Consider the following 12,978-nt stretch of genomic DNA (forward strand, 5'->3'; position numbering starts at 1 on the left):
CAGTAGCCAGGAGGCGATTGCCAGGCTGTGAATTAAGTGGTCTTCAATTGTCAGTGTCCTTGGGATTGGAAAGGAAGAAATTAAAATAAAAAAGGCTAATTAAAAAAAAAAGGTGTGTTGATTAGGGACCATTTGACTCTTATAAAATATTCACTTTCAAAATAAGCAATCTCAAAAACCAGAAGGTCAAGTATTCTCCCTGATATGCAGATGCTAACACACAGTAATCATTGGATTAGACAAAGGGGAATAAAGGGAAGGGGGGATGGAAATAGGAAAGACAGTGGAATGAATGAGACATAACTTTCTGGTGTTCATATATGAATACATGACCAACGTAATTCCACATCATGTACAACTACAAGAATGGACAGTTATACTCCATGTATGTATAATATGTCAAAATATGTTCTACTGTCATTTATATCTAAAAAGAACAAATAATAATAAAAAAATTAAATAATCACTTTCAACAAGCTATAATAATTATTAAAAATATAGCAGGCCTAATGCTAAGCAATTCATATTCTATCTCATTTGATTATTACAATATCTCCATGAGGAATATCACAATTTTTCTGATATTTATAGAAAACTTATTTAGTTTGAGGCAGATTTAACACTATGTGAAAATCAACAGTAAGCAATAAAGTCAAGTTTCAAACTCAAGCTGTCTGACTCTATAACCCTTTCCAAAATGATACTTCACTATCAGTTGAGAGTAAGTAAATAGCATGCATCTTAGTTTTGCTATAACAAAATTCCTGACATTTAGAAATTTATGAAAAATTAAAATTTATTTTCTCATAGTTTAAGATACAGGTGCCAGCAGGTGTCTGATTAGGACTTCTCTGCTTCTAAGATGGTACCTTGCTGTGTCCTTAAAGGGGAGGAACACTTTGTCCTCACATAGCAAAGGCAGAAAAGCAAGAGATGATGAACATGCAAAACGCCACTCTTATGAAGGTCTTCAGTCTCATTCACAAGAGAGAAGCCCCTCATGTCCAAGTAGCTTCCTAAAGTTGATTAAACCATACTAGTACATTGACTGTTAAACTCCAAATTTTGGAGGGAACACATTCAAACTGTACTAACATGAGATTATGAAAAATGAATAAAAACATCATAACTCTAATGGTGATAAGATTTGATGTAGAATCTCCTTCAGTTTAATGATAATCCCTCTGAATATTAAAAACATGTATTTTATCATGAGAAAAAAATGAAAACTTTTAAATAAAATCTTAATTGTTATTAAGATTGTTAGATAATTATTAAATTGTTAAATTTAACAATAATTATTAAAACTATTGAGTAAATCCACATAAATTAGGCACTATTTTAATTACTGTACATCCTCTCAGATAATCCCTGCAATAAACATTTTTTTTTTTATGTCCTGGAGATTGAATCCAGGGAGTCCTCTCCTGTTGAGCTACATTCCCAGCCCTTTTTACTTTTTTCTTTTATTTTGAGGAAAGGGCTCACTAAGTTGCCCAGGCTGGCCTTGAACTTGTGATTTGTTTGCCTCAGCCTCCCTAGTAGCTGGATTATAGTTACTGCTCCCAGATTATTCTTTTCATAGAAAACAAAATTGGAAGAATAGAGATGAGTTAAGTTAAGTGGAGTTTACAGAAAGAAGGTGTCAGAACCGAGATAGGCCTGGGACAGTCATACAATAGATTCTGTTATCTTCTGGTATTTTGGCAATGTCATTCTTAATAGAAAATCCAGAAATTATTTTCTCCCCTTCAGATAGGACCAAGAAGACAGTGGATAAGAAAGCTATAGTGACTGTAAAAATAAAATCCCTTCTTCCTTTTCCTGTAGAGGGATACCAGATTATTTATTTCTCATAAATTAACGGTGCATTTAATATGAGTGTGAAGATTGAGTTAATTATACATTTATATCTATTGGGAGAATGTTATGTATTTTACAACTGCATTCAAATAACATGGAAGTTTTTGAAAATCTTTCCTTCGTACAAGACAAGAGAAATAAAAGAGGAGACAAATACAGACATGGCAAGCAGGTTAGACTCACAAAATCATAAGAACAGCCTTATACTTATGCAGGTGAATTCTATTTCATCTTATTTCATGAAATACATTTGTGTAATTTAAGTCATATATTATGTAGAAAATGGAAGACATTTTACTGAGCTTAAGACTGAAGACATTCCCAAATTAGATCTGCATATAGCATAAACAGTATCACATTTAACTCTGGATGCCCAATTTTCCTCTTTCTGATCATATTACCAAAGCATTTTTAAGACTAATATTGAAAAGGGAATTTCATTTGTGATAGCACTTGCTTCTATTGCCTCAACATAATTTAATGAGAACACTGGGAATTTCCATAGAAACTCAGTGGGGATATTTTAGAACACTTCCTTCTCCCTGAAGGCATTTGAGAATACATACGGACAGTCACTGTGTGAGATTTAATTCTAGAAAATCCCTCTGAGTTCAAATAATTTTTTTCAAGCCACATCACATTATACATTTATACATATATATATACACATACACATATGTATACATATATATGTATATACATGTATGTGTATATATATGTATGTGTGTACACATGTGTATGTATATGTGTGTGTATATATAAGTATATTATGTGTGTGCGTGTGTGTGTGTGTGTGTGTGTGTGTGTATACATATATGTATTTTTTCCCTTGGCTTCCTGAATTCCAGAGAATTCTGCCTTTATTCTGCCTCTGCCATGAGTGCTTGTGTCTTCTTTAGGCCTCATTATCTCTGGAAATTCTCTTACCTTCCAGATCTCAAAATACAAAGTTCCATTTTCTGAAGAAGATAAACTTTTATTAACAGTTCTCAGATTTCTTAACTTCTATTGGATATGATCATTAATATCACCATGTGCCATTCTTTGACTCTTTTCTATTTTTTCAGTTCAACACTGCTGTCCTACCTGACGAGGAACATAATGGCCAGTCATTTGAGGAGGATCATTTCTCACTACTTTATAAGGCCACTTCCTTATGACTTTCTGACCTTCCGCCTAATAAATCTGCATTTTGAGTCTTCCTCACTGTTAATACTGCCTTTTTCTACTTTGTAGATGGGCATAATCTTGCAAAACCACACTAATCAGGACAAGTAATAGAGTCACCATGTCATTTAATGAGATACTTTTCATTTTCAAAAGCTGACAAATATACTATAAAACTTCTGCAAACCAGCCCTGACTCAGAGAAGCTAGTATGTGTTCTCTTTATAACAAAAGTATACCTGTTTTCTCATCAAAGTAAACAAACCTCAGTGCTGCTTGAAATTCTCAAATGTTTTTGTGTTTGTTTGGTCACCTACTAGACATTTCTTGTGTCACCTTTTAATTTCTTCACTTGCCTTGAAAAATAAATTTCTTTATATTCATTTCAAGTTTAATTCCCCTGAATAGATTATTTTCTTCTTCCCAGGGAAGAATTAGACTTCACCACTTCATAATCTTTCTCTCTCTCTCTCTCTCTCTCTTTCTCTTCATTTTGCCTGTGCCAAATCTCTTCTGCATCAACTATTTTCTTTCAGCAACGCCTTCATGTTATACTACCTCATTGACTTTTTGGGGGGCCTAGGAGTCCAAGGTGAGATAATCAAGACTATTTCCTTTTATTCGGATCACAACTTCCCTGAATGTATGAAACGCCTCTTCCCAATCCACAGAACAACTCTTTCCCCAGAAGTTTCTCCTTGCTTTGATATACATCTTTCCACATGGAACTTGCTTTTATTGCCATGATAGATTCTAGTATGCCTTGAGCAACTATCATTCCCAATCAACTTCCTTATAGGTATGCTGGTTAATAGATACATATCTAAATTTCACAAAGATATTCAAAGTTAGAAAGTCCAAAGCTAAACTTAGTTCTGGCCTTGAACTATTTCACTATTTCAATTTTTAGAAAATCACTGAATATCCTTAATCATTCGTAGTCATAAAACCTTGATTTAATCTTTAATATTCCTCTTTTCAGAGTCAGCAGATAAAATTAGTCATCAAGTCTGCAGATTGTTCTTCTATCATGCTCTTCAATTATTACCACATTGTGTCTTATTACTGACTTTACTAGATAACCCTGTGCCTCATTAGTCTCCAATCATTTCAAGTTCTTAAACTAAGTACTTTTTGTATTTCTTCTATCAGAGCCTGGCTTAAGTGAAGAGTCCTTAGCTTTGCACTCAGGACTTTTCTTTCTTTGACCCCAAAACACATTCCCACTTGTTTTTCCTCCCAAAAGTCAATAGTGGGAAAACCATTCATTATTTGCTTTTTCCTAAATGTTAACAATGTTTTCATCATGTTCTACTCTTCACAGACCTCCCCTGTTGAAAATTTCCCATTCTGTGGCCTGTATCAATCAATCTCTTCCATGATAAATATTTACTCTCTTACCAGATACGAAATCTTCCTTTAATTCCCAGTAGTGCTCAGATTTTATTGACTTCATTCTATCTCATCAGTACATTTGTGCATTTGTTTTCTCCTTCTCTTTCAAAAGGATAGGATGTATGTTTACTCATGGTTTCAGTGCTGGAACACCAGTTGTTAAAATTAGTACGCAAATGAGACTCTTTGAATATTGTAGAATTATTTGTATACGTGTCACAATATTATCTGAACTCTTTGCAAAGTTATTTCCAATAGTCCAGTAATAAAATCATTATACTTAATACATAATTGAACTAATGCATGAAGAAATTAGTTGATTTGTTCATAGGTAAATCCTGGTCCCTGACAGAGGTAGGAGAAAACACCAGGTCTTTATAATTCTGTTTCCTGTTCATTTTAAATAGAGCCCTCTGTATGTATGGAAAGTGCTGCAATCATTCATTGAGTAGATTCAATCTCTCATTTTCCTTAAATCATCACTGATTTGAACTCACTGTTTCCTCCATTTAGGCCTAAGAAAATTATGGCCAGATATTCATCCTCTAATTAACCTAAAAGTGAACTATATTTCATTGCTTGTAGGATGGTATGGGAAATCTGAGAGTCACCAAGAAGGGAATCCGACTTGAAGGTATATCTGAGTTTCTACTTCCATTGTATGTGAAAGAAATTCATTCCCGAAAGGTATGTGATACTGGCTTTGGCTTACTGTAAAAGATAATTTAGAGCTTATGTTTTAGCTTGAAATAGGAGGATGAATTCCCTCATCTCCTTATATATCAGTTTTCTTTAACTAAAAACCTATTAAAGTTAAAACAGTGAGACAATTGAAAAATAGTGAAGTTTACTTTCAAACTGACAAATCAAAGATCATTTTGAATTGAACTGCAGTGCTACTTTTGTTAGTCTATAAAATTTGCCCCTCTACTTTCACTGTGAGATATAAATGCACAGTTACAATAAGTATAAAGGGGCATTGATATGTATTAAATAATTTCTGCAAAAAGCACTCACTTGAATTAATGATTTTAATTTAATATATATCTTTTCAGATTTAATGGATATATATTTGCTAAAAAGAGATTACAGGGAGTTTTTATTTGGAAATTAAATTTATTTCTGGATGTACCTTGTTTCAATCAATTCAGAATATTTATCTTTTGAATGTGTGTGTGTGTGTATGTGTATGTGTGCTATATGTATTTTAGCAGCATGCTTAAAACATCAAGATTGTAGCTCAGTTATTGCTTACTTTGGCTTAAGTGTGTTTCCTCTTAGAAAGTAGTAACTATTTTATGATACATGAAAAATCTTTCAAATCTATTAGACAAACCTCTGGGGTATGTGTGTATATGTGGAAATATTTTTAGAGAGACAGAAATAACGAAAGTTTGTTATATGCAAGTCAGAAAGATATTAATCTTATTTCATGAATATGAAAACCTATTAAGATTAAAATAATGTTTTAATATTGCCAATATGAATCATTAGCAAATGAACTATATAGGAAACCATAATTTGAATAATTGACTTGAAGCTATTTTTCCCCTTATTACCAAACTGAAATGAGAACAAAGGATTAACTTTCATAAAACTTTTAATTATGATAGTTATATTAAATGTTTTTATATAATATATGAAATTATAGAGCTTCACAAATATACTATATAATTGTATTCAGGGTACTGGAAATTTTATTTTGATACTACTTTCCAAATTTTGATCCCATGTAAATCAAGAGACACATGTATGAACACTTGCTTTTTATGATTAATCTTTGAAAAATGATTAAACTTGAAAACTTCATCCAGAATACTTCCTTATTTTGATTTTAGGAAAACTGGAAATAAATCACATATTTGCATATATCAGTGTCTCTCCTTGTTGGAAAGTCATGACCATTCACAAGTATTTCCTATGTTCTTTTTTTTTTTTGTCACTATTAAATTGTTTAGGATTTGAAAATATCAAAAATTTTATGTATAAACATCAAGAAATTACTTAATCTAGGAAGAAAGAGGAAATGATCACAGGCAGAAACTTTTTGAAAATTCATTCTGTTGACAAGTCTAGGGATAGCAAAGATAGATTCTCGAAAGCCATTTAGGCCAAGTTTTAGTGTCTATCTGGGAACACAACTTAAAAGAGAATTGTGAAGACCTCTGCCAGTGGCAGGGTCATACAATCTGACTTACGAGCAGGGATATTTGGAGGAGTATAACAATAGGTCTTCTAACTGAAAACAGGAATGAGATCATTCCTGTTTCATCTGTGGAGCAAATAAGATAAGGTCCACTAATTTTTACCATTAAAGTGTGAGGTGGTGGCACACGGATTTCCTAATCTTCATGCCTGGGATGAGCTTATGTCAAGTTCACAAGCATTTCCAAAGCCTACTGTATTGATTGAGAACTGTGAGCTCCCTCTCACATCCTCAGCCCTGTGGCTTGTCTTTCCTTTATCTTCTTTCATTACTCTGTGCCTCCAAGTAGGGGGGAAGTATGGCAAAGCAATAAGGTTTGAAGGACACAAGTAGAAGGAAACTTATTTGCCCCTTGGGAAATGTTTCTATATATTCACACAGAGCAACAGTAAATAGGGAAAAGAAAGAGAAAATCTGTATTTTATACTCAATTTCCACATTGCAATTCACTTGAATGTGTCTGTTGTTTACTCTTGCTGAAAAGACTAATTCATTATTTTAAAAAGACAGGCACAATTTCTCTCAGATGTTATTTTCTCATTATTAAAGTGAAATTCATAGAAACATCAAGATCCTTAATTCTTAGGGTGCGAAAAACACAAAAATTTCAGTAATACTAGGAGAAATGAGATTGTTAATTTAAAAAATTCAAGTATACATATGGATCTTTCTTAAATTTTTATGTATTCTTTTTATGGTACAATTCTGAAATTCCAGTATTTTTTTTTTCAGGTAAAGAAATATGTTAAATTCAAAATGTATTTATAAAGATTCAATTTAGCTGAGGAAAAAAAAAAACTACTTTGTACAGTATTGATATCTGTATGTTTTCCCTCTGTTAATAACAGCCAGTTGCTTTCTTTATACTTATTCAGTACTCCACTCTGACAAATATCATTTTCTTATTTAAAGTTACTTTCTGGTTATGTAGGTATTTAATCATACACAAGGAAAGGTTATAAGAGATTTCTGCAGAAATCTAGAAAAATAGAAAGTACAGTTGCCCATAAAAACACATCTTGTCACCTAATCTAAACTCTGGGCTGGATCTACTCTAAAAGCTAAATGACTTTCCTATGACTACCACGGAATAACCATAACTATTTGAAATTTACAATCTTCATGCTTTTCAAAATCAACCTTTTCTTAGTGGTCCACCAAAACAGTACACACAAACATATATACACACATACACACACACACACACACACACACACACACACACAACATGGTGTAGTTTACCCTGAAAACATTTCAAAATTCAATGCATCTTTCAAAATTAATAGCATTACTTTTACAAAATAATCATGCACTGAATATTACTGAAACGAAATGCACCATTTTCTTCAAATAGAAAAGGTACAAAGGATGTGGAATTTGGGCTGCCTGACAATGATTACATTCTGCCCCAATCTTCAAGGCAGATGGGCTAACACTGGGACAAAACCTTTGAATATCAGAAAGATGTAAACATCAGACTCATTTTCTTTAAATGTAATTGGATTATGTTTCCTAAGGTAACATGAGTTCAGGATATTAATGGGATTCTCTTATATACATTTCACTGATTCTTAGCAGCCAAATTCATATCATGCAATTCTCTAGAATCTTGTTAAGTATCACCAAACTTCATCTGAGACTAACTGAACTGTCCTCTTTTTTTTTTTTTTGTTTATTTTTCTCCTGTTTGAGGATTATTAGTAAAATTGATACCTCACCTGCCACTGATCTCAGTATTCCCTATGACAGAGTGATCATAATACCCAAGGAACTACTACCAGATAATTCCAATTCAAGTACCTCCATAGCAAAGTGAAGAAGTTCTGAGTTCTTAGGGCTGCAGTATTAGCAAACTGTGAACAAGGATCTGCTCTTCTCCTTATGTTCATTTCACTGGCTTCAGGAGGTGTGATGCAAACTCAGTTCTTGTTTACAACCACTTTGGCACATTGTGTATTCAATTCTTTTTTACAGGGTTCAGAGACAAAGCCATGGGGCCAGACTAGCACAGTAAAAGTCTTTTCTGCTTTCATAGCAAGTTAATTTCCTTGCCTGTCTCTTTCAGTTACCATGGCAAATCACTATGCAGTTTTCTTTCTCCCATACAATCCATTTCATACAAATAGACATGTGAATGAAGCCTTCCATAATTTTTTTATTCATCATTATCAGTTTACACTTAAATGTTTAATATGGGACACATTTATGATTTTACAGTAATGTCTTCTGGTTCATGTGCAACAGGAATCACTGGAAAATCTTTACACCAAAGAAAATAAAACTTTATATCTGGTAAACATCATCATAGTTATGTAATTACATTCTTGCACAAATACAAGAATAAAGAGTATATCCAGCAAGAGATGTGTATATATTGTTTATAATTAACCTATCATACAAAATTTAAGAGAAGAAAAATAATCTGAGATAAATTTAAAAATAACAGAATGAATCAAACAACATTATTGTATGTGGATTTATGATTACACAAATGGTATGCCTTTGCGCCATGTACAAACAGAGAGGCAACATGTATCCCATTTGTTTACAATAAAATAAAAAAAAATAAAAAAATAAAATGCATGAAACCTAACTTATTACTCTATATAGTAGATGTGCAATAAGCATTTACAGAAAAAAAAAATTTAAAAATGGCTAAACTTAAATATATCTTTACACCAAAGTTTTTTTTGTTTTTTTTTTTAATTGTGCTTTTATGGTTAAGAATAAAAGATTTTGAATACCATTAGGAAGCCGGATTCAATAACTTCATGTTTTAATTTCAGACAGCATTTGTTAACTCCCTGCAGTGTAATTTAAGGTGATTAGCTCCTCTCCAATTTGTCCTCATCCCTCTTCACTTTCAGTTTTTTTTTTGATAATTACAGCATTTTAACTTTCTCAGAGTTCATAATATTTACATTCTGTTGTGCAACTTTCCTTGCGAAGGCACTTTGGTCTTCCTCTACACAGACATGGACTGCAGGTCTCATTGCTGGTCCTCTGTTCATTATGCTGTTCCATCCTCAGTTCATTATTCATTCACTCCTTGCTCATGTGTATTCATTTTTAGTTTGTTTCAATTTTTTTTTGAAATATGTTATCCTTAGAGTATTTGTTGCTTTTATTCTTTTGGGAAGAGGATGAGTAATGCTTAATTTCCTCAGAATTATGAACACCTTTCTCTAATAAACCTTAGTACTGAACATTGCCATAAAAAGCCTAAAGGCAGCTGATATTTTTCCCCTGTTAATGACACAAATATTCTTTCCAGATGCTTGATACCTTTTTACTATTTCACTTTTTTTTTCATATTCAGAAAATCTTCAAATGTCACTTAATAGATTTCCAGATTTGTCTCACTATGTTGGGATCTCACTTTGTTACCAGGCTGGCCTCAAACTCTAGGTTCAAGCCATTCTCTTACCTCAGCTTCCTGAGTAGCTGGGATCACAGGTGTGTGCCTCCATGCCCGGTTAATAGCTTTCAGTTTTATGTTTCAGTTCTTTACTTCAGAGAAAGTCATGTTTCTAATATTGAGTCAACTTTGTTCTTCACAACTGTTGTAATTTCAGTTAACAGTTTACATTCTTTATATTTTCCTTTAAATGTAAGATTATCAGTCCTTCAGAGTCTTTCTCTTGTTCCATGAGATTATTTTCTTCCCTGGGAATTTGGCCTTGCTCTCATTCATGTATTGTATGAATACTGATGAGTCTATGATTCTCAGAATTTTACTTAGGTCTACAACCTCCTTTTTTATCTTATAAGATTTTTTTACTGTCTTTGATGAATGGTTGTAAAATTGTATTATTTTTAAATTCTAAAGCTTAAAGTACTTCCTTTATCTGCCTTAAATTATTCCTGGTATAAATTGAGGTAGGGGGATTACTGTAGCTATTTTATTAGTTTCACTAGAGAGACTGTAAGTGAAACGATCGTGACTCTTTCTTTTGAGCCTCTGAGGTGTTATGAAGTGTCTGGTGCCAACCAGATGTAAATGATTTTAATTCCCTGGGTTTTAGTGGCACTTCCTGCCTCTGTAGAATTCATACAGTGCTACATGTCATGCTCTATTCTTGATACATTTGTTCAGTATTATCTACTGGCCACCTCCTTCTCCTCCATCCAGATTAATTCATTTGGGGTAAATCTTCCATTAACATGCTGACACTCCCTTTTTTTTTCTTTCTTTTTTTTCCTTCTAGGTATATGAATTAGCTAATGGTAGATTGTGTGCTCTATACTGTTATGAAATAATCTCATTTTTCCCCTTGGCTGCTGATTTTCCAAGTTTATAGCATAAGCTTATATCATAAAATTGTTGGCTGCACCTAGGAAAACAAATTATTTCTTTAAAAAATTGATTGTGGCTTAATTTGTTAAGTAGTGAGGGAGAGAGATTTTCGAAAACTTTTCTGGTGTGATATACAACATTAGGCAGGATTCTTCCTCCCACTCCCTCCATTCCTTTTCCCCTTCTTCCTTCCCAACCTTCCTCCTCCTTCTCCCTCTCTCTTTTTCATGAATAACCAGTAGCCCCCAATGCCATAATTTGAATAGTCAATTTTTTTCATCACTGGTTTGAAATATGACCTTTATTATATACCATATTCTCAAATGCCTATGGATTTATTTCTGTTCTTACTATTCTGTTCCATTGATATACTTGCAAAAAGCCCACACTTTTGCTTTAAGAAATGTTTTTGTAACTAGTCATTTCTTTCTTATTACTTTTTTGAAAGCTTTTGCCTATTGTGTGTGTCTTTTCTTCTCAATGAACTTAATCATCAGCTGTCAAGTTTCACAAAAATTCCTGTTGGGAATATAATTATGCCTATATTTAATTTGAGGAAAATGACATATTTAGAGTATTGAATATTCCTGTCTGGGATCATTTTCTTTGTCAGGACCACCTTTATATGACCTTTCTCTACTTTTTTTACACATTGTTTATTTTCCTGTTTTATTGAATTGAAAGCTTGAGTAATTTATTTTCAATATTTTCTGTATCTAATCTATCTATGGTTATAAAGTTTATATCAACAATTTAGGCCATACCTCATGGGTCTAATAATATCCTCTAAAAATTTTTCATTTGTATTTTCTAATTTTACTTTGATTTCTTACTAAATAGTTATTCAACAAAAGAGGTTAATTACTCAGTTTCATACTAATTTATTTTGTTTCACTTTCTGTCCTCATTACTTTGCTTCTGTGTATGTTCTTCACTAGTTTCTTGATAGCATTTAGAAATTTTAATTGTGTTAGTCATTTAACTACCCTACTGAAATACAGAAATAGCCATCAGTTCAATTAACTAAGAACATGCCTATGTCAGTCATCAAAATATTACCCAACAAATAATCTATAGTAGACAGTGATTTTTTGTTTTTTTGAATTTTATATATAATATAATTTATTGAGACTTGGTTGTAAGGTATTTCATTTTCATAGCAACCCTATGAGGTGGGAAGTTTAGATAATTTATTTCCAGTTTGCAGGTGAGTTATGGCAAGACTTGGGAAATTTAAATGGTGCATCCATAGTATCAGGATTTAAGGTGACCCAGAACTCAAGCCATAGAAAATTCCTTCCTTTGTAGTCCTCATCTTTGTAAAACTGGCTTCTTTATTGTCTCCCTTCAAACAGACTATTTTTATTAATTCATAGCAAATACTTACCTTATTTTTAGAGAGCATTAGAAATAATAGGACTTTAATTTTTGCAGTTTTGATGGACTCAGGCTTTCCGATACATTATTTAACATCTACAACTAAAGTGAGCATCTTCCTAGGGGTTGTATGCAAAATGCCAGTTAAGAGGCATTAGTAGTGAGCATGGAGATGATAGCACTCATTTGTACAGCAAAAAATGCTTTTTAATGTTTTTAAGGTCAGATATCTTTAATTAGATTCACTAAAAGCTGAGGAAAATATGTAAATACAAACATAACTACATATTTATATGCAATTTTTAGACGGCCGACAGTTGCCCTTGAACCAACCCATGTGTCTACTGATGTCAACACCAAAACCTACTGATAATAGATTTAAAATATTTAGCATTAAACTTTGCACTTTACAAAACATTTAAAAATATATCCGCTTACTTAATCTACACTGCAAACATGATGAGATATTGCCTTACTTGCATGTGATTTCAGCCATAGCTTGCACCCGGGAGGGAATCGGTAGCCATCGGTGATGTGCACCAGTTGGAAATAAAAAGTTAGAAAAGTAATATTTAAGAAATAAACACAAAAGAGTAGGAAAAGAATATTTTTCAAAGAGGGGGTATTGACAGGTGGAAGAAACCTGATGGGTCTGATCCTCACAGAGAGGAAA

The 12,978-nt window shown here is 32.7% G+C and overlaps 1 protein-coding gene across 1 annotated transcript in view; it reads left to right on the forward strand.

The window, feature by feature from the left end:
• The window catches only part of SGCZ (sarcoglycan zeta), a gene marked incomplete at its 3' end in the record, with an annotated part of 1,109,249 nt that overhangs the window by 906,504 nt on the left and 189,767 nt on the right, over positions 1 to 12,978 (forward strand). The window contains exon 3 of the mRNA XM_079142768.1: positions 5,011 to 5,112. Within this exon, the coding sequence (XP_078998894.1) occupies positions 5,011 to 5,112 (102 nt within the window). The remainder of the gene's footprint in view (positions 1 to 5,010; positions 5,113 to 12,978) is intronic.

This window comes from Sciurus vulgaris (assembly GCF_902686455.1).
Source record: "Sciurus vulgaris genome assembly, chromosome: 5".
NCBI classification, from domain to species: domain Eukaryota; kingdom Metazoa; phylum Chordata; class Mammalia; order Rodentia; family Sciuridae; genus Sciurus; species Sciurus vulgaris.